Source organism: Pangasianodon hypophthalmus, chromosome 12 (assembly GCF_027358585.1).
Source record: "Pangasianodon hypophthalmus isolate fPanHyp1 chromosome 12, fPanHyp1.pri, whole genome shotgun sequence".
Taxonomy (NCBI): Eukaryota; Metazoa; Chordata; class Actinopteri; order Siluriformes; family Pangasiidae; genus Pangasianodon; species Pangasianodon hypophthalmus.
The window spans coordinates 15,461,065-15,483,874 of NC_069721.1; the positions used below are offsets into that span (position 1 = coordinate 15,461,065).

General features: G+C 39.3%; 1 protein-coding gene across 17 annotated transcripts in view; it reads left to right on the forward strand.

The window, feature by feature from the left end:
• svila (supervillin a) overlaps positions 1–22,810 on the forward strand; it is a 76,035-nt gene that overhangs the window by 22,154 nt on the left and 31,071 nt on the right. For 9 of the 17 annotated variants that reach the window (XM_026915970.3, XM_026915971.3, XM_026915976.3 and 6 more), the window contains exons 1-11: positions 4,788–4,925; positions 9,679–9,739; positions 11,461–11,552; positions 13,019–13,085; positions 13,257–13,402; positions 14,377–15,052; positions 17,046–17,117; positions 19,559–20,392; positions 20,788–20,961; positions 21,499–21,533; positions 22,651–22,715. In XM_026915970.3, coding sequence (XP_026771771.3) covers positions 4,871–4,925; positions 9,679–9,739; positions 11,461–11,552; positions 13,019–13,085; positions 13,257–13,402; positions 14,377–15,052; positions 17,046–17,117; positions 19,559–20,392; positions 20,788–20,961; positions 21,499–21,533; positions 22,651–22,715 — 2,277 coding nt within the window. In that variant the 5' untranslated portion in view covers positions 4,788–4,870. Of the gene's footprint in view, positions 1–4,786; positions 4,926–9,678; positions 9,740–11,460; positions 11,553–11,815; positions 12,242–13,018; positions 13,086–13,256; positions 13,403–14,376; positions 15,053–17,045; positions 17,118–19,558; positions 20,393–20,787; positions 20,962–21,498; positions 21,534–22,650; positions 22,716–22,810 lie in introns of those variants that run through there. The other 8 variants (XM_053238623.1, XM_026915972.3, XM_034309189.2 and 5 more) reach the window with 6 other exon arrangements.

A 22,810-nucleotide genomic window follows, 5' to 3' on the forward strand; every position in this document is an offset into this window, starting at 1 on the left:
TTGTACCGCATTACTACATGACTTGAGAGGAGAAATTAGGCTTATATCCTGAGCCTGCAAAGCATGAAAAGTGCTTTACACATGAAGTGGGCTATGATCAATATATTAAAAAAAATAAAAAGATATAAATTTGTTTACTACGTGTTGATCGTATTTGAATAGCATAGTGGTAGAGGTTAGCTAGATTAAAATACATTGGCCAAAACGTGTCATACACAGTATTGGAGTGAAAGTTCGATATGTCGCTATGCAACGTATGCTTGTTCCAGAACATTGATATTCGATGTATAGAAGGTGCTTCAGAAAGTTGCATGCAAATGATTTTTCTGTGACACTGGGCTAAAACATAACATGAAAGACGTCGCATGCCATCAGGTTTCAGCTATCACTGGTATTTGTACAGTTTGGTATTTTTCTTTTTAACATCTTTTGCATATAATTTAACTTTAGGTGCATTTATTGTTTTTTATGCTAGTATTGATATTCTAACTTTATTGGAAACCTCCGTTTTCTTAAATGTATATTTTTAAATATAGTATTACCTTTCAATCTAACAGTCAAATGACGATAAAGAAAAATCCATGCTCCTCTTTTTTTCTTTTCAAAACCAGATGTAGATGATGTAATATCCACCACTTTGATTGAGATAATATGTTTTTGGGCAAACTCAGTAATTCCCAAGTAATAAACTATGATTCCCTGATGTCAAAAATGTAATTAAATAATCCAAAATAAAATAACAGTAATCTGGTTACACATATTTTCAGATGTCTCCTACCTGATTGTCATCAGGTTATGTAATCCAGGTTACATGTAACCGGCCACCTTTGGCTTAACTTGTGCCTTTATCCCTCTTAAGCAGTGTGCTTGAGTTTACTGTGTCCATTTCAATTGGTTCTTGTTTAAAGATTTACTCCCCTGTGGAGTATCACATAGGCAATGTTAGGCCAAGCTGAAAATCTGTACCCTTGTGTGCACCCATGGGCACTCGTGCATGTGCCATCAACCTTTAACAATGCGTTTTACATAATGGGATGAGGTCACGCGTATGCAATGCGTCTCTTGACCCACACACTCCTATACTTCCGTCTTATAGAGTTTATTATGTCTAATGAGAAATGTAGCCTTCGCCACAGAGGAATTAACCACTAAGTAGGCTCCAATTGTGGCCTGACATCATATAGTCAGCGGTGGGTTTTAGTCACGACCTTATAGCATCTCAAGTGCTGATTATTTGGAGCATTAGCTCACGCTGTGGAATGTCTTTGATCTTGTCAGATCGTGTTCTGTAATGGTTCCTGAAAGGGGGGTCTAGATTTCTTACGCAACCATCATGTCCTGCTGTATTGCAGAGTTTCAGCTATAAAGGAAGTGCCCGTGTGGATTTGAGTGACAATGCTAATTTGTGCTAGGCTTCAGTTCTCTCTTGAGTTCTCCCCCAGTTCTCTCTTGAGTTCTCCCCCAGGAACTGTGTCTGTCTGAGAGTGTGTTTGAATGATAAGTGTTGCAGTGGAAACATTGCAGGCAGGATAATGTGCCAGAAATAGTCTAGGCTAAATGCCATTCTGCATGTGCTCCAGTGCTTGACCTCTCACCAGCGGTGTTGTAACCCTTTCTCTCACCGTATCTCACTCTCTGTCCACTTTTCTCTTGCTGTCCACTTCTTTCTTCTTTGATCCTCTTTTGCATTGCAGCTGGGTCTCATTTTGCCTCCCCTCCCTCTGTCCATGTTTATTATTCAATTATCTTTCAATGCCTTTTTTTATTATTTGCTTCACCCCCGTTCTTTCTGACCCCCAAAATGTATTTCTGTTCTTTATACACATTTCTGTTTCGTGTTTGGTTTTCTGTTTGGTTGTGCTGGCTCTGCTGGAGCCCCTCCGCAAATGAGTTTAATGAGTTTGACAAGGTTATTCTCGTCATCTGTACTAGGGAAAGATCATGTGTTCTGAGCACAAATACAAATTCTAAATACAAATATAGACACAGATAGGAAGCACACTTTTTTCTTTTTTTCTTTTTAAAGAATGCTTTATTGGGGCATCTGGTTGAGACTAGAGCTGTGCATCTGGACTGGGATCCTGCAGAAAACACTTAATGCTGGCACGAGTGAGTGGTCAGATATGAAGCTTGCAGGATGATTAAAGACTATGTTTATTAACTTGATCATGTGACTACCTGGTAGTTGGTGGTTTATATATTTTAGGAAGTAGGACCACCAAATTGAAAAAGAAAAAAAAGAAAAAAAACATTGCCGCCAGGTACAAACACTAAATAATAACCCAGAGAACGGGATTAAAAAACATTACTGTGCACATTTCTAATTTAGACCAATTATGAATGGTCAGAGCAAGAATTTAGACACTATTGGCACTGCTGGCATTTTAACCTCTGCAGTGACACTTTGGCATGCTACAGTCACTAATCTGAATACAGAATTATCTGTGCCTTGCTTGATGTCCTATGACTGTTTCCAGTCATGTACCGGTACCTGTAATAATAGATAGGGTTCTCTGGAGGATGTTGAGTTTACTTTGCGAGGAACACTAACAAGAAGAGCAACAGTGCAAGAGCTTTGAGATCAGGTGTTACTTTTAATCAGAATTTGACTTTAAGTAAAGAGATATAAATCAGAATTTCTATTAATATTTTTCTATATTTAAAATACTAGCTATCTAGTGACCTAAATGACAGGTGACTGTTTTATGTAATACACTATATGCCAAAAGTATATAGACACCTGACCATCACACCCATATATGGTTCTTCCCCAAACAAAAGTTAGAAGCCCACAATTGTATAGGATGTCTCTGTTTAATGTCACGTAAAGATTTCCCTTCACTGAAACTAAGGGGAAAACCTGGTCCAGCATGAAAGTGCCCCTGTGAACAATGTGAGGGCCATGAAGACATGGTTTGCCAAAGTTGGAGTGGAAGAACTCGAGTGGCCTGCACAGAGCCCTGACATCAACCCCACTGAACACCTTTGGGAAGAACTGGAGCGCTGACTACTTGCCAAGCCTTCTCACCCAACATTAGTGCCTGACCTCACTAATGCTCTTGTGGCTGAATGGGCAAATCCCCACATCCACTTTCCAAAATCTAGCATAAAGCCTTCCCAGAAGAGTGGAGGTTATTATAACAGCAAAGGGGGGACAAACTCTGGAATGAGATGTTCATAAAGCACATATAATTGTGATGGTCAGGTCATACTTTTGGTCATATAGTATATAATCACTATGTGTGAAGTAACAAATTATTGCATGGTACTTTGCTATGCTAGAAGCAACCCTTGTGTTTTTATAAATGGGCAGCTGACTGGAATGATAGCTTGTGAAACTTCTGTTACTATTGTGTTTAAACAGTCAGTGGTCAACACTATTTCTAGCTCCACCCAAATGCCCCTGTTCAGTACTCTCAGCAAAGATACAACTCACTTGGGAAAAAGAAATGATGACAAAATGTGGGATCATAAATTAGCATTACTGGTGGAAAAGGACTACAAGTTAACATTATATCAGTCAGAAACTACTCAATCCTGCTTCACTGTGAGGAGCCTGACAGAGGCAAGAAGATATGCCTGTGGTTTTCAGATTTCCAAATAAGACATTTATAGTTTACTTGATTCAAGAACCAGAAAATTGGAAAGAACATTTGTCACTTTAAACTTCAGCACCAAATGTGGTTAAAATACTAAACAATAGTTGGCCTAGGACCTGTAGGCTGTAATTCAAAGAATTAAGAAGAAGAAATGCTTTAGGGACTGATGTAGAATTTTCTCACTAGTGGGACAGCAGGTCTAATAGAGTAAATGTTTCATCACATCACCATATAATGTGGAGTCAGTGTTGAAACAGATGTGTTAAATGTGCGTGCGTGTGTGTGTGTGTGTGGGTGTGGGTGGTTTGGGGGGGTATATGGTGGGATAGAGTGCTGAGTTCATTGTCATAGGAGTCATAGTAATTAATTTAGTCAAGTGTCCTTGTACTATTATGGAGTGTTGCTGCAGGAATGCAGGTTTTTTTTTTTTTTGGTTTTTTTTGAGGAAGCTGCTCTGCATGTAGGTAAAGTGAATATGGGGCATAAATCAACATTCCCTTCCCCCCATTCCATTTTTTCCCCTCAGAGGTGGTTCTAGTCATTATATGATTAGTGTTTTTCTCTTTCTGCACTAGCGCTGTTCATGTGTCATTGCTCAGTGGAATTTCTCATTCCTATGAGGCGGTCCTTTCCCCCTCTATTGCTCACACTCTCTTCCGCAGCTGTGCCCGAGTTTAAAAGTACATACACACACACACATACACACATACACACACCCTTCCCCTCTCAATTCAGTAATCTGATTAGCATTATTTGAGCAGCTTAGCACAGTGCTGCATTAGCCTGTTAGCTGTTCTTCTGCCAGCAGTCAGTAGGCTCTGATCCAGCTCTATGCAGACAGCGAGCCAGCTCTAACGGACAAAACATTTAAACGAGTCCACTTTCAGAGGAGCTGCTCCACATCCCGCTCATCCCGCTGCCTCGTCTCTATCACGCTAATGCTGTCACTCTCTCCGCTTTATATTCAGCCCCTCTTGCCTTCTTCACACTGTGCTGTCTCTCTCTGTCTTTCTCTCTCTGTCTCGCTCTCGCTCTCTGGCTGACTGTCCGAGGACTCCCGCAGGCGAGTCTGCATCACCTTGAAGTCCGCTGCTGCCTCCCTGCAGTCCCCTCCCTCCATACTCCTCCTTCAGTCCTTCTCTTTCTCTCCTCCTCCTCCTCCTCCTCCACCACCACCACCACCTCTTTCTCGTCCTCTATTCCCATCTCTGTCCTTTTTTCTCTCTCTCTATCTGTCCTCATTCCAGGCTTCTCTTTATCTTTTTTCCAAAATGTATCAGAACGCGTGGATTGCCAACTATCTTAGCCATGTCAAGTGCTGTCAAGGTGAGTGGAGGAGAGCGGAGGTTTGGTGATGGGACTGTCCTGTTACTGTGCATTATTTGGTTCATTAGGGCTGCTGTGGTTTAGAAATTTTTGTGCAGCAGATGTAGCCTCCAAGGACATGCTGATTAAGTACAAGAGACTTTCTGGAAATAAGAGATAGAAGGAAAGAGAGAGAAGGCAAGAGAGGGTGAGAGTGAAACCCAGTGCAAATATCTTGGCTCTTCTATACTTTTTCTCTCAGAGGAATTTATTCAGTAGTTGAATTTAAAAGTACATTTTTCTGGTATATCTGTGGCAGCGTCTGTTTGACTTTAAAAGCGTATGCAGAGCTTTCACTGTTCCGCTGCCAAATTGTAGTTTTATGGTTTTGTTTTGGCCTCTGTGTGTATTTGCAGTGGGACATGACTTTTCATTTATCCGCCGTGTTGAGTTGGTCTTCTGGTTGGTTAAACGCAGCAAAATTCATAACACGTGTGGGACAGTGTTAATGCTACGCTGTCAGTCTCACTCTTAACTATTAAACCTTTGTCAGAGTATAATGCAGTCATGAATGTATCCATAAAACAGTGCTGGCTTGAAGTGATTAGACTGTAAAATGTGTTCATACGTTCACCAGCTCAACTGTCACAGCACGAACTCTCATGCTGGCCTTCATCATGGATAGCCTTTAAAGTAGCCAGATATTCGTAGATGTTATGACACGGATGCTTTTAATTTGTCTCATGATGTAAGTGGCTATAGATATTGAAATGACACAGTTCCCAGTGGGGTAATCCTGTGTCCCTAGAAAGCTAATCCTTTATTATCAGTGCCATGTGCTACACTGAGACCCATACTACCCAAAAGGTTTGCAGTGAAATGCAGCAAAACAACTATAATGCTTTCTTTTCACATTACATTTGAGTTATTTTTATTTTTCTGTCCAATTAAAGCAGCACAAAGTGTCTTGCTTCTCAATCTTTTTTTTTTTTTTTAATTGTTTTCCAGGTTTCTGATATTGGTAATATTGGTATTGTATTTTATGTCATGAACTGTGTTATTGCAGTTTTATTTTCAGGCAAATAGCAGAGAGCCAAATAATCTCAACAAACTGCCACATGAATGAACTTTAGTTTATATATAGCCTTATTATAATATAGTGCTAACCAAGCTGTGACATGTTCTGTCCCATGCTTAATGACTCCAGATGCTTGTAACATGACTTAAGCCTGCGTGACTTGTGCACTCTGTCACTGTTATCTCCACTTCAGAACATTATCTGTGACTGTCTATTCTTTAAAACAGGTGTGCAGAGTATGCGGCATATCATGATAAAAGAAACCAATAAGGCAATGATGTCACAGATTACATATTTTTAGTTTTAATGTCACTGGGTCCTACTATTAGGGCTGTGGTTTAACTCTTTCAGATAGGAGTGGGTGTGGCTGTGGGTGTGGCTGTGTGTGTGTGTGTGTGTGTGTGTGTGTGCTGTGGAATAGCAGGCATGCCATTAATTGTCACACCAGACTGTATTTTTAGCTTCTAGGCACGAGATGGCTAAGAGCCAAGCAGATTGCCCATCATCTGAAATATGCTGGTAGCAATATTAGGGTAGTTTACAAAGCCTTGTTTATGACATTTTATGGTATTGCTTGCAGTCGAGAAAAGCTGGTGGTTGTCACTCACTTAAAACTTCATGATATAGATTGTGATGCATTTTAGAATATATTTAACCATATTTTTGAACTATTGATGTACCATGGTTAAAGACGAAGCTTAGGATCAATTCAATTCCAAGCTCAGGTTACTGTCTATGTGGAGTTGCGAAATGTTCTCCCCAGATCCACACGGGTTTCTTCTGGGTGCTCTGGTTTCATCCCACATCCCAATAACATGCCAGTGGGTGGATTGTTTAATGTTGATTGGACCAACATTTGATTTGATTTATCAAATGTAACTACAAAGAGAAACATTTTACTGTGCACCCTCCACATGGGCTTGCATTCTTCTCAGAACGATTTGAGGTGATTTCCCAACACATGAAAAGTCCGGAGGTCGTTTGCCTTCACCCACTTACCAAAGGCTCTGACAAGGTTCATGATCCATGTAGCTTTTGCAGTGCAGTTGTAGGGCAGCTCACTGAAATGAAAAGGAAATCAGATTTTGGATGACTGTCACAGATTCTCCAATGGAATGGTGAGATCTCAGTGTTGATCTTAAGATGATCAATGAAGCACAGCTTTCAAATATGCCTTTTAAAATAGAATAGATCACTAGGAATTTCACATCATCGCTAGTCATTGTTAGGAGCCAGTATACTAGATCTGTGTTCACAAAAAGTTTCACACTGAGAGAACAGTTTGTGATGTATTGTAAGGATTTCGTTATGGCATGGCAGAAGACATTGTAATTTCATGATCCCTTCAAGTATTTGCCGTTTGATTATAGAGTGTGCAGAACCATGGCATCAGTCAGGTACTTTTAATAATCTTTAAAGATGCAGTTTGTAATTTGTTAAAAAATTGTAACCTAAAACAATCATGATAGTTCATTTCTGGCCCAGAAATAGGCTCTGCCCCCAGAGCAAACAGCTGCTCAGCTCTGCCACTTTTCTTCAGAAGCTCATGAAACATAAGAGTCAAAGTTTTGGACACTTGATTTCTTATGTTTTATTAATTATTACAGTTTGGTTCTAGTATCAACTGTAGAATATTAATATAAGCTGTAGCTAATCAGAGGGATAGCTAATTAGAGGGATCTAGATCTAGATCCAATAAAATCAAATCTTTTCTAAAATTTCTCAATTCTCTAATTCCTATTGCTTAGATTTTCAAATTTTACAGTATGTAAAATGAGTTCATTTGAATAGAAATGTTAAAATATATGGTGCTGAAAAACATTTGACCGGCAGGGTATATAGTTTCAAAGAGGGTGTATCAGTATGGGGAAGGTATCAGAGAGAGATGTTTTTTAATGTTATCATCAGTGAGTCACTTCTTAGAAAACATAAAGGAGTTTGTAATTTTAGAGACTTAAGATAGCTGGTGGCTGCAGGCCTGATGAGGCAGATGTTGATTACCATCTGTTTTGTTAGTACTGATCAGTATTAGTGGTGTGAAGCAACTGTTACTGTTAGGAGTAAGCGTGATACTCCAGGCTCTTGACTTTGGCAACTACGAATAAACAGTGAATAGGTAAGAGTTTTCTTTAGATAACTGCAATCTTCATGTGAGTTTTTTTTTTTCCCTCTTCGCTCTCTGTGTGTTTTTGTCTGTCTCTCAGCCTCTCCATCTCACCACACACTCTTGCCTGATCAGCTGGCGCTGTGCTTTGTGAGGTGAAAGGAGATTTCTAGGCAGTGAGGAATGTTTTTAGGGGATACTCTTCCCAGCTGTGAAAACACTCTCAATACCAAAACACAACAGATTCCTGAGAGAAGCTCCAGAGCGCTTGTTCATTCTTCCATCTCAAATGATGTTTATAACAAGTGAGGGGGTTGTAATACTGACCCACCCATCATTGCTAAAGCTTCATAGATATGAAAGGGTAGATTTGGGACAAAAACTGTAAGTGTGTCTTTGTGTGTCTTTGTGTGTCTTTGTGTGTCTTTGTGTGTCTTTGTGTGTCTTTGTGTGTCTTTGTGCGTCTTTGCTTGAGCTGGTATGGAAAGACAGAGGAGCTCAGTTGTCATATGATGCATAGTATTAATCTTCTGCTTTTATAAGAAATGTTATTATTTCAGTTGTTAGAATGAATAGGCACCATATTAAGTGAACTCAGTAAAGGCACTTTATGCATATATTATGGAAGTGCACCAAGTCTGGGTGATTTTTCATGTACTTTGTAGAAACATGAATTAGACATGTAATATTTCTTTAAAACAGTAATTTTTTGAAATATTACATGTCTACTTTGAGTTTGGTGCTTTACCACTTTTTAATTCATTCATTCATTCATTCATCCATTCATCTGTAAATGCTTTGTCCTGGTCAAGGTTGTGGTGGATTCAGAGCCAATCCCGGAAGCAGAGGGCGTGAGTCAGGAATACCCCCTAGATGGGACGCCAGTCCATCACAGGGCACCACGCGCGCATACACACGTGCGCGCACACATACATTCACACACTCATTTACACCTAGGGGCAATTTAGAGTAGCCAATCCACCTACTGGCATGTTTTTGAGAGGTTGGAGGAAACCCATATGGACACTGGGAGAACATGCAAAACTCCACACAGACAGTAACCCAAGCTCAGTATCAAACCAGGGACCCTGGAGCCATGAAGAAGCAACGCTACCTGGCATGTGGAGAGTCAAGTAGAAGTCACAAATATCATAAAATATCAAGCAAGCGCAGAGAACAATCTGAACTGATGTGGTTGGTTTGAGAGTTTTGTTGCAACCCCATTCTAAGATTTCTAAGATTTTTGAAAGTTATTAAAAAAAACAGCGATAAACATCTTGATGTAACTCTTTTGGGTTTTGCTTGAGAAGTACTTTCTGCACTTATGCACAGATATTGGATTATTATTCCTTTTTTGTTGTGAACATTTGCTGTTTGCTAGAATAAATAGAACCATTATGTATTTCATGTGTTTATGAGGTGAAAACTGTCCGCAATATGTCTAAGGAATGCGATCACAGCATTCTCTGCCTGGTTCTTGTTATTATTTTGGATTGATTTAGCTGTTAAATGTGCTTTCAGTTAACATCTAAATTGTCATCCTTTCAGTAATGTTTTTAGATTAAAGAGTGCTGTCTTTTTCTTGTCAACAGGCATCACAGGGGAGGCCATCACCAAAGTTGCCAGACCCAAACTACAACAAAGGGCTTTTAGGTAAACACTTTTTGCTTTAAATTCCTCATTCTTGAGAAATTAAGTGGTGGAAACACACCTGTAGTAAACCACCACCTAGCTTTAACCTGCTTTCTTTCACATACCTAGATTGAGCCTCTAGAAATATTTGGACATTTAAAAGAAACAAGTCATTTATTATAGCAATAAGATATGTGTTACATAATTTGGTCTCACTGGTATTGGAAAGCTTAGTTTAGAATAGTATAAAGTGCAGTGTATTAGTTAGCAGCTCTGGTATTTGGAAGTTGAGGTCATTGCAAAGAAATACAAGAGTGCTATCAGACAAGTGAATGTTTTATCTAAGTTGCCCTTATCAGTCCTATCTATAACAAACATGATTACCCTGATCTGCTAATTTCACTGAAGCTGAAACTCTGAGATAATGGCTGCTATTTTTCTTTTTTCTTTTGCTGCTCTATACAGTACTGTGCAAAAGTCTTAGACACATGCAAAGAAATCCTGTAAAGCAGTTGTTGGTGTGACGAGCCTTTGCGTTTTTTTTTTTTTTTTTTTTTTTTTTTTTTTTTTTTTTTTTTTTTTAAATTGTATTCTTAGGTAAAATTTGTGCAGTTTTGTTAAGAAAATTCGCTGGTAAGTATCTTGAAGAATCTGCTAAAGTTTTTCTGGAGACTTTGACTGTTGAACTTTTTTTTTTTCTTATTTTTTTTTTGCATTCAAAACAGCAGACTTTTATGTTTTTTGTCTGAGAAGTAGACTGTTGAGTAATATCTTGCTTTCTATCTTGCTGGCGTACAAACATTTTTCTGTAACAAACTTTGTTGTTGGGAATATAAAATGCTTTTGTGCTGACTCAGTAATACAGAAGTCAACAAAATACGTACCAAAAAAATAGGGTGCTAAAGATTTTTGCACAGTACTGTATATCTGTATCTCACAAGTTTTATTAAACATCTAATTAATCTATTATGTGAAATACTTGTTACTGTTGTAATTCTAATATTAATATGTGTTGAACATTTGTGAAAATAGTACATTTCTAAAACTGCTCAGGGCTTCATCAGCAAAAAAAAGAGTAGTTCTTGATTTGTTTGGTTTCATAGTTCTGATGTTATTTAGGCTCCGTTAGATCAGATAAAAATCCTGTTCAGCATGATCAAAAATGCCATCTTGTGTGTTGCTGTAAGGTAAATGAAAGTAATCTAATGGTTAGAAGTTAAACTTAGCGTAAATGCATGCTCACACTGAGATTTGTACCCTTTACCCAAGTATAATTGTGTTATGTGCTCTTTCTTTCATTCTTACCTCTTTTTCACATTCACTCTATAATGTTTTTATACAAGGTTCTGAGCTTATGATCAGGGTATAGTGTGTTCACTCTTTAAAAGTGACCTTTTTAATAGTTCTCATTCTTTTTTATTTTGGAATCCTGAACATTGCAGCGTGCCAGTAACCTCATTTGCTGTCGGTGTGGTGCATATAGTAGTTGGGCAATAACACTCTTGTTAGCTGTGATATAGAGTTCCACAGTGTTCAGATCTGAAATGCACCTCTTCTACCAGGACATGGTTGTGCTGCTATTTTCTCTCTGCAGTAAAACTACGACACTGTGACTTTTTTTGTTTTCCAGTGCAGATTTTCTGCTGACTTTCAGTTTTTGCTGGCTTGAAATTTCAGTTATCATGTGTGACTTTTAGCTTAAACTATTTCATCTTTCTCCTCTCCTATTGTTTCTGTCACAGTTTTCAGAAACAGTTCTCATCTGAGGATAAAGACGACGTTGCCCAGACCACAAAGGCTGTTGATGTCAATCCTATCATCTCTCTACCCAAAGGTGATTGCAAAATTACTGCATAGTTTGAAGGGGTAAAATAAGGCATGTTATTTTGTTTTATTATTGATTATCGCATGATCCACTTGGTTTTCATTGTTGCAACTACACTTTCAGAAATAAAGGTACCAAACTGTACATTTCCTTGTCACTAGGGTGGTACCATCAATAGGACCTGTTTTTTATTTTTAGTATGTGTCTTTTACCAAGGAAGGTGCATGTGCTCTACTTTTTAATAAGCTTTTAGAGTAAAGCTAAAAGTGGTTCTTAAGGTCTGATTATGTACCTCACATTATTTTTCAACATATAAAGATATATACTAATGGTACCAAAGATTTACCCTTGATGGTCCTATTCCAATGGCAATGAAAAGCACAGAGTGCTTTAGTACCTTTATTTCTGACCTCAACCACTCAAGGTCCATATTCAGTATTCAGTCTTTTGCATTTATCCATTGAGTGTTTTTGGATGAGATTTTATTGGCTATGAGGTTAGGCCAGGGTTGGGGGTTGAGCTCCATGTAGGATGATGGCCTATTTTTGGTTGGCTTGGAGCCATCTGTTGTTCTGCACAGGCATATTGTGTTAGGAAAGGCTAAAGTGTATGTAAAGTTTAGGAAAGACTAAAGTGTGCATGTTTAATAATGGTAGAACAGAATTTGGTTGAATTGTCACAGGGGCAGCTGCCATCTGGTAAGAACTAAAGTCTTCTTACATGATTACATGTGTTGGTGTTTGGTTTACAAATGAGAAAATATACTTTCTAGCAAAATTAGAATTGGTAAAGATAGAAAGATAGTGTTTCGCTTATGGGCCTAGACTGTAATATTGAAATCTAATCATTTCATTTTTGAGCTGTCAATTTGTGTCAGTGGAAAACCCACAGGAATGTAGCTGATGTTTTAGATAAGATCATGTACCATATTGAAACATTGGTTTTAGATTCCAGAAAAGTAATATGAACCATTTTCCATTATCTGGGAGCACTCTGGTTAGAGATTGAGCACTTAACATTTGCCACACTTCAACCAAGTAATGCCATTCAAAACGCATTTTGATTTTGCTGCCTTACTTTTGTATTATGTAGAATTTGTTTGGTGGAGCGTTTTGGCTCACTTGTAGCTTCATTTCAGCAGCTGTGAGTGTGAAAGCCAGGAAAGTCTGAGCTCTTGGATGTTTCTGTATTCAGGATGTTTCTGTTAGTTTCAGACTGATTTACTCTGGAGGTAAATTATTTGTTTCATAATGGAAGAAAACAAAAAATGTTTCAACTAGTCTCAACTTGAATAAAATGTAATTAAAAGCATTTTATCCTTAAACTGGAGTATGGCGCTGTGTTCTTGTTTGCAGAATAATATCTTACGATCTGTTCTCTCATAGTATTTCTGTTCCACTATCCATACTGTACCTGTTCGTTCCATTTTACTCTATGCTTAGGCACATAAAGGTAATATTTATTTTCCTCTGCAGTCTCAGAGTTAAGAAAACGTTTTGAGCACATCAGTAATAGTCAACGTGACTGCTGGGACATGAACAGGTGAGAGATTTTAATTAACTGTTACTCCACAGAGCCTGTGTTTATACGCAAGGTGCTCATGTTCATAAATTTAGAAGCCTGCAAAGATTTATACTGCAGGCCTGTCTGTATTTATGTGACTGTCGTTTCATTCCAGTGATCTGTTATATCCATCTGTCCTACTCCTTTTAGGAAAGAACGGATTGCACGGCGGCTGGAAGGAATTGACAACGACATTCAGTTCTCACTTCCAAGTGCTGGTCTGGTGACCAATCGCCTATTGGAGGAAGACACTCCCAGATACACTCGTGCCACAGACTTGTGTGACCCATGCACAGGTACATGACATGCCTATTGTATTAAAGATATTAATGTATATAATTATTATTGTGATGTTTTCAAAAAATGGATTCAAAGTAATTATTGATAATGACTATAATCAATATCAGAGTTGTCAGGTCCATGATTTTTCTGTGGTATTGGGGATTGTGGTATTGGGATACTTTTAACTTGTTGCATATGTCACTTTTGTGCACTTTTGGTGCCTCAATCCCTGAGACGTGCATTTTCCTGATGTTCTCAGTGCAAGAACTCGCACCACAAAGGTGCTGCTCACATATCTTTTAAAAATTAAGTGTTTTGCATTTGAATGTCTTCTTAAGTCCTTCTGTCTCCTTCGCTGACCATAAAAATGGTTAAAACGTTGGACTACTGATCGGAAGATCGTGAGTTCAATCCCCAGCACCACCATGCAACCACTGCTGGGCCCTTGAGCAAGGCCCTTAACCCTCAACTGCTCAGTTGTATAAAATGAGATAAATGTAAGTTGCTCTGGATAAGGGCATGTGCCAAATGCTATAAATGTAATGTAACTTTACTCAGCATGCAACTTGGCATTCGGTTGATGCGAATGCCCGACCGACCTTTTTAAGAGGACCAATGATCATTTCTTTGGACATCTCCTGAGCTTGAAAACGGATTTCACACTTTACAAAATGTACTGAATTCTTGGAGCAAATGTCCCAGGTTCCCAAAACACACAGTGTGAAAATGACCTAGGTGTTACTTTGTAAATGTTACAATATATTGTAGTTTATTAGAGTGTTTTAGCGGGTCACTTTGAAATTAGTGACAATTGGGCTAGTTTTGAATAGGCATTGGAGTATTTTTTAGAGCACAGACCTGGCAACCCTGATCATCTGTAAAGTGCATGTTTGAATAAAATAGTTCAGTTCTTAATAGCTTGTGTGTTCATTCTGTTGTGATGTTTAAATGAGGTTAAAACCATACTGTAATTCGCTCTATCATTCAGTTCCTGTTCAGCACTTTAGCAAAGATGAGTCTGATCTGTCAGACCCTCACAGCTCCGAGAGTGTGTCACTCCCCCGGAGCCGGATGGAGACACACATGGCCCTAAATGAGCCTGCCTATAACCCCTGCTCTGCTGTAACAACCGAGCAGGAGTCTAAAGCTGAGCGCATCGCCCGCTACAAGGCTGAACGCAGACGCCAGCTCTGTGAGCGCTACCGCATCTTACTGGATGAAGAGACAGACACAGACCATGCCAGCCAGTATTCCAGAATGCGTCGGGACCCTGAGGGATCTGAGCGCCAGTACAGGGGGCAGGTGGAGGGAAGAGACGAGGTCGAGCATAATGCCAACACCTCTGACGTTCATGCAGGTAGAATCACTGCTCAGGCCAGTGTGGAGCAGGAGTGCAGCAGGGAGCAGGCTGAGGTGTTCTCTGAACATGAGAAGAGAATGAATCTGGAAAATCAGAAAAGGGCACAAGACCGAGGAAGAATGCATGGAGAAGGAGTAGCTCCAGACCACTCTGCCCCTTACATAGACACTTCAGGGGAGACCAGAGCCTCAAGGGAAGAGGGGGTGACTGGCTCGCCCAAGGCAAGCCGACCTGCAAAGCAAGTGGCTTCTCCTGGGGATTTATTTAGTGAACAGCAGGCCCATAACGTCCTCCACAAGCAAGGGTAAGCACAGCACTGTCTCTCATCACCTGTTCTCTATTACACTTCAGTTGTTTTTCTTTGGTACTTCATTTTTCACTTTTTATTTGTCTTCTGCAGATATGTTTTATACCACCTTTGGCACTTTTCAGTGCACAAAATTTTTGATCATGAGAGAGAGAGAGCATAAAAATGCCAAATAATTGAGGGAAACTAACCTGCTCTGATTTTAAGATCAAATGCAGCAACATACTAGTACATACCCCGGTGGTTTTGCTCTACCAGTTTTTGCTTGTACTGACACATTGGCATAATCAGGATTATCATGCCCTCAAGAGCTTCCAGCTTGTCAGATTGGATAATGCAAATTAAGCGAAAAAAGCTTTTTGAGGGAAGTTTTGGCTAGTAGCCTAGCAGCTGGTGGCCGCCATCTTGTTTCTCATAATAAGTTTTCCAAGACAATATTCAGTGCATCATGGAACTGTCACCCCTCCAGTCGCTCCCTTTTCCTCTAGAGATAAGACCAAGCTCTGATGGAGGTGATATCTAATTGCCGTTTCTTATAAAACATAACTTGTAATTTATGAATTCTGGTGAGCTGTGAACTGCTATTCGCTGCGGTATTGTTCTTGCTCTTGCCTCATGGTTCAAAAGTTTATCTTCATTTTCTGCGGAGTGCTACGTCCACATTTTATCAGAAGCTTGTGCTGGTGAATTCATCGCTAGAAAAATGATTTCAGTTTCCGTGCAGTGTATTCCCAAGGGCAGTAAAAAAGTGATAATAAGTGGTGCATGGTACCTCTGGCCATAATAAAGTAAATTAAATTTAAAAATGTACTCATTTTTGGTTTTGGCTTAGCATGTACAACATCGACATGGTCAGCACCTCACCAAGTCTGTGCCATCAGATATGTCTGTCTTCTTTTTGTCAGTCTTTTAAAATTTGTAGATTTGTACATTATCAAATAATCCGTCTTATTTGTCGTTTTAATGTCATATTATCGCACTCACTCAATAAATGTGGAATTAATAAGTGGAATAGAAAATATCTTGTATAAAAACTTAAATGATGCTTTCATGATTTTGAAAAATTGATGTGAATAATCTTTTCATTATTCAGTTCCTTTTTTTCTTATTTCCAAAAACCTCTGTGTTATGTTTGCAAGTTAATCCTGCAATAAGTAAAGCTCACGGGATATTTTTATTTTGGAATATTCAGGAAATTTCCAGTGTGCCTCCATTTTAGTTTAATGGATTAGAATCTTGGCTGTAGACTGATTTTTTTATTGAATAATAATTTACCTTGTGCACACATTTTTGCACAAAAAAATCAAACTTTTAAATGTCATGGTAGCTTTTTCAATTACCTTTTTATATTATTGAGTTAACAAATCCTACAGCTTTTGTCATTTTATTTTGGGACAACATTTTTTGTTCAGATAAATCATCATTCCTTTGCTGTGATTCATTTGGGTGAAGTTTAGGACGTGACCTTAAAACATTAGCTCACAACAGCATGGGGTCATATTTCATAACTTGGCAGAGCCTCTCATCCCATGTTGTCATGTTAGTGTTGTATTATTGTCATTGCTGAAAGGTTGTTTGCTGTGAGGGTGAGACTTTCTGTTTGCACCATATATCCTTGTCCTTGTATGGACATTTTTATAAATTCAGATGCTCAGCCACAATATTTGGTGCTGGATTTGGCTAAAGCTAAACAAAACTTCAAAACTGTATGAGACAATCAGTGCTTTTATGTTGCATCTCTGTGCATCATGCTACAAACTGAGGACACGTACACACATACATGTACATGTGCTTTGATCACAATTAATCTGTACACAGTAATTCATAAAATGAATTCTATTACATTTATGTTTTGCATATTACATTTCACTTTAAAAAATAAGTCATGTTCTGAACCATTATACTGGCATATTTTGTATGTATTAGTGTGTGGCATTCCATCGCTCATCATTACATTGAGTGGCTCATTCACTCTTGTTTTTACATTTAGCTCCTATAGTCAATGGTCACTCCAGACTGATTCAGAAGGAGACACCATTTCCCCAATCAACTGGCCCTCCAGGTATCTCCCTTTCGGGATGACTGGGTGTGTCGGATACGCTTCCATTAATTTCCACTGCTTTTAACAGCAAGACCCAGTTCAAAAGATTTTAGCCCCTTCTCTTAGATCTAGGATGTGCACCTAGAGTTCGGTAGGGTCATAGCACTTCAACTGATTAGTTCATTAGTTATTGACAGTATGAATCAAAGGAATTAGTAAAGGAAAACATCCTGGAATAGATGCATGATTTATCCGCCTACAAAACACCTTGCTAAGAACTATAGGTTACTACTACTAATAATAATGATAATGATAACAATAATAATAATAATGATAATAAATTATAAATAATATGAAATATTTGCAAGTATATTCAGTCATTTGAAACTAGCAAGTAAGCTCTACGAGAAGGGTTTGGATTTTGATTTTTGAATTGGGCCTCTAATTGCTTTAACCTTAGCCATACCTGACACACTTTTTTCATCAGTCCCCAGTATTGTTGGCTTTCTTGATCATTCAGTGTGTGAATTCATTTTTAGGTTTTACATTAGTGTGTTTTTTTTTTTTAAACAGTCACTAATTGTCTTAATGCACCAGTTAATCAAACAAGCATTAATTGCTCCTTGTTCCATAAACTTTCAGTTTCATTGTGGTTCTGTGTTTTAAGTATATGTATTGTATTAGTGCTGTTTTGTTTCTTGTCAGTTGAATCAAATCTAATATTCTGTTCACCTGGTTTGTTACACATGAAATCTGAAATCTGCAGGACTCATCTTGGTCAACGCCAAGCTACCAAACGCTCATTTCAGAGACTAATTGTGTTCCTGGTTTTCATCCATTAGTCTGGCAAGCATGATGGTGTTTCACTGCCCCTTCATTTTATTTTATTTAAATGCTGTTTTAGCCAATCCCACAGAGCAAGCAGAGTAAAAGGTTTGCAATGTATTTCAACAGTCAGAGTGATATATTTGGTGCAGGCTCATCTCCCTTCATTTGCAGTGAGTCAGTGAGCTCCACGCAGTATTCTTATATGCATGACCAAGAAAAGAAATGGGTTATTTTCTTAACATATTGAGTATCTCCTTTTGATGGGTCTTTCTTTTTAGAACCACTTGTGGGTTTAGAATCTGGATCTAAAATACATTTACATAGTCCTGTTCTCATTGGTTTGTATTTGACTAACTAAACATTTAATTGGTTTAAGGTTCCCTCTGGAAAGTCCTGTGGTTATATTTAGTGCCAAGATAGCATAAGCTCATTAATGTATATGTAAGTCTGAGCAGGCTCTCCTAATCAGTAACCCACCCATTATTTTGGCTGTACTGTATGAGGCATGACTTTTAAGGCACTTAATAGGTCTCAGTTTAAAGACATAGAGAAAAAAAAATATCCATATTTGACCTGTTGAGCAAAACTGTACAAAAGAGACTTGCATAATGGTTTTAGTCCATATGTGACTGTGAACCATCAGCCCATGCAGATGGGCCTTATCTTAGACTTGGATGAGGGAAGGCAGCTTTTACTAACTTGGAGAGTGTTAAAGAATCAGCAGATGAGGTCTGATACAGGCGGAGTTGATGACTTCTGTCTGGACAATATTATAGCACTCAGTTGCAAAAGTTCCAGCTTTGATGGAGGGTAACAGCTGGAGGATGGGGTGCCGGGATACAAGGTGTCCTGTTCATAGAGACAAACCAAATATTGGGCCTCTTCAGTGTTCAAAGTTCAGCCAATGATGCAGAAAAAAACTGAAGCAGCCCACCAAAAAGAACACATTTTTCCATGCAATGAAAAACTAATTCATGATTTAGGGTACGGAAGAGTTTGAGAGAGTTTTGCCATCTGCTTCACCCCTGCTGGGGGATTACATTGTTCTGGAGTGTTAATCTTAACATACATGCCTCATAATCAAAGATTGTAGTGAAGCTCAGTATGGAGTGCTTCATTTATGCATAATAATTTTGGCTAATGTCCAGCCTGTTAGACAAAAGGCAAAAGGTAAACTTAAAACCTTTCCCTAAAACACAAACATTGTTTTTTGTTTTCTCCATTATTCTTCACCCAGTTAAGGTGGAAGATATTCAAAATAAGTTATATGAGATGAATAAACTATGAAATTCTGGTTTTACTGCTGCCAGTTGTCAGTAAATCCACATTCACTTTTTCAAGTTCAAGTATTCATTGCAGTACGTCTGGGGATTATTTCAGCTCGAGCACATGTTTCTCATTACTGCTGCCACAGGGATGATGAACTCTTGATACCATATTAGTGTCTGAATGTTTTACTATAGATTATCAGAGTAACAGTTTGACTGCATCCAAATCCAGCCAAGCCATAATACAATTTGGATCAGAAGAAGGGCAACAAGAATTCATCACTGCCTACCTTGGGCAGTGTTTTCTTTTGTTTAAATTCCTTCATTCCCTAACTTAGTGTTAACCTTTTGTCTCTCCTTCCGAAGAATCAAAGTCAGGGAGAGACTGGCTCGTGATGGGCCGTCACACCAGAGTGCAGTGCTCGGTTCCCCTTCAGAATTCCCCGTGTACCACGGTCATTCGCAGATTTCCACTACCCACCAGGAACATCCAAAATCCCACTTCCCATATCGTCCATCCCAGCTGCACCATTCCCGTACTGAGCACCAGGACCCTGGATGCCATGGCTACCTCTCCATTGGCACTGAGCCTTCTTGCCCCCAGGTTTGGCAAGAAGCTGAAGTGCGAGTGGAGGAAACAGGTAGTCAGGCAATGGCAGAGGGGCTTCTGAGGACCAAGAAAGCAGTTTTGCCCTCTGAGGTCAGACGGAGAGAGAGAAGTGTCGACAATGTCCACCTTGGAAGATCTAATGATACAGATCTGACCCCATGCCACCAGGGACGTACTGCACCAAACAAAGAGGAAGTCCTGGTAGGAGAGCCCAGAGGAAGGCAGGGACGATGGTCACGGAGGGAGGAGTATACTGAACATGTATCTCGACTTCAAGCAACTGAAGAAATGTATGCGAGAGCCAGGCAGGCCCAGGAGAGAGCACCCAATGGCTGGTATAACCAACATGGAACCAGCTATCTGCCATCAAGCATCCAAGGTTCTGCTCCTGCATCAAGTGATAGATGGGCTCCAGATCCAACCAAACAAATGAGTCGCTACATATCAGACTCGAGGAAACCTCAAACCACTCTTACAGCTGCCAGCCAGGAAGCCACCAGAGACCACTCTCCAGTGGACATGAGAGTTTCTGTAGCCCAGTTGCGCCACTCCTACCTCGAGAGTGCAACAAGCTCCCAAAAACCTGAACAGTATGTGGTTCCTTAAACCTATCATGCGCCTTATGCTTCTGGGACTAACCTTAACTAATGCTAAAATGGCTTTGATTAACCTATAAACAAGAAGAGACTGCAGTAAATCTGAAATTAACTGCTTGTTATTCTAACTGCAATAATCCTAACCATTGATGGTGTCTTTATTAGTTTGTCAATAACAGCTCTTCTCAGCCTTGCAATGTGGCTTGAGTCTGAAATGAATTTCTTTTTTTTTTCCTGGAGCCAGAAAAATGAGTGTCCTATAAATCATTTAGCCTGTGTCTGGTAACTTTTCAGCCTTTTCTGGATCTCTTGATCCTGCACTGATTTTGATTTTTTTTCTTTTCCTTCTTCCAATGCGGCTCTTTGTTTACTCCATCCTGTTGTGGTAGGGTAGAGCACTTTCCCGCATCTACTGAGGTGCCCTGGAGAAGTGAGCGAGGTGGCAGCAGAGCTTCCCGTCGCCCTCTGCGATACATATCGCCCCATGAGAAAGAGGCTAGAAAGACTTCTGAGAGGTTTAGAACTCAGCCAGTCACGTCAGCTGAGTGGCAGGAGTCTGATAGGTGGGGTAGATGAAAGAACTGATCATGCATGAGCAAGAATTTTGCACTAAAATGTGATTTGTACAACTTGCTTGAATTGTATTGGGTGGTGAGTGGTGTGTCGTGTAAGGAGGAGATTAGCTTGCTTTTTTAACTGTTAGTTCCCAGTCATAATATTCTTTCTCACCACAATCACACAGCAAGCACATTACTAAATGAAATACACATGCACTGATCAATACAATACAGCAGATATTTCAATGCTTTTTGTAAAGTAAAAGGGTTATTGTGGTACGCTGCTGTTATTTCTGGATTTTGGTTTAATTGAATTTGATTTGCTTAACAACTATTGCTGCTGCTTTTAATCTACCTTTCCTCCCCTGTCCCTCTCTGTCAGCATAAAGCTGCTTGCTGATTACTCACTTGAACACTTATATTGTTGCTGTTCAGGTTTCTGTCCTTTTGCCTCTTATTGATTAACTCATTAGCTTGCTATGCCTAGTCAAGTTGATCTTACGGGTTTTGGATCTCCTAAGATTGTGTTTGTACTTTCCACAGGTGTTGCCCAATCCCAGAATCACAAATCACTGAAGGTAATTTGCCATTGTTTTTAATTAATCTGGAATAACTGTTGCAGCACGTCAACTTTTTTTCCCTCTGTTTTCACAGCAGATTTTTCTTGCATGTTCCTTCTGAAAACACGTCTTTAAATGCATATTTAAGACTTGTTAACAGTGAGAACAAATTTGGGCGGAATAGTTATTCAGGCAGAATGACGTAACCTAATTACAGGCCGTCTGAAGTCTACTTGCACATTGATGGGACTCGCAGTAGCATGACCTCGTTCAGCAATGTTACAGACTTGCAGCTGTTTTCTGACTATAAGGAATAGGCTCAGGCCTCGAAGTGATCTCTGAAATGGAGCACAATAATGTGTTAAATGCTGATATTGTGGTGCAGAGATGGACAAGAGAGCAAAAGAGCTTGGATGGATGTCAGACAGCAGTAGAGTCATGCTAGGTGTTCTCAGTTTCTGACGTTTGCTAACAATGCTCTGTCTGTGTTTAATAGGTCAATATTGATCAAGTGTTATGTTTTAATTTCAACCCACCCCCCAAATGAATGAATGAATAAATGAACGTTTGTTTGTTTGTTCAAACAAACAAATGAACAAGGGTGCAATGTAGATTTATTAAAATTAATTAGTTAAAGTTTTAAAATCACCAGTCCTCTCAGTTCTTGACCTGAGAGATGAATATTAAAATATTCATTTGCCATTGAATTGCAGCACACAAGCTGACACTCCTCGCTGAAGCACTGTAGCTGAACAAATGTTCCTACCCTTAGCTCGAGGCTGTGTCAGATAACCATTCTTTACAGATGATGTCAGAACTACAGTATCGTCCCACCTGCTGGCCTGAGATCTTGTCCAAATTAAGTTGCAGTAGCCTGCAGCCTCGTAACAGCTGGTTATGGCCAGTGACCTAATTAGAAGGCCTCCACTTGTTGACAACAGAAATAATTTGCCTGTAATTGGTTCGAGAGTGGAAAGCAAGAATGTGTTTCTCTGTGCCTGAAATCTTTTCACCATGTGTGCTGCACTTTTTGTGTTGCCTCTGTGAGGTATTTGCTTTGAAAAGGCTGTTCTCACGAATATTGCTTCCAACTTGATTTCTCTTTTTTTCTTGGTCATTCTCTTTCTTTTCCCAGTGGATGAGGAGAAGTTGGATGAGAGAGCAAAGTTGAGTGTTGCTGCCAAACGTTCTCTCTTCAGGGTATGTGTGTGAATATGTGTGTCTGCCTGTTTCTGTGTGTTGGTATGCTCAAAAGTATGTACATATTTTTGTAGTGCTACTCAGACGTCTAGCTG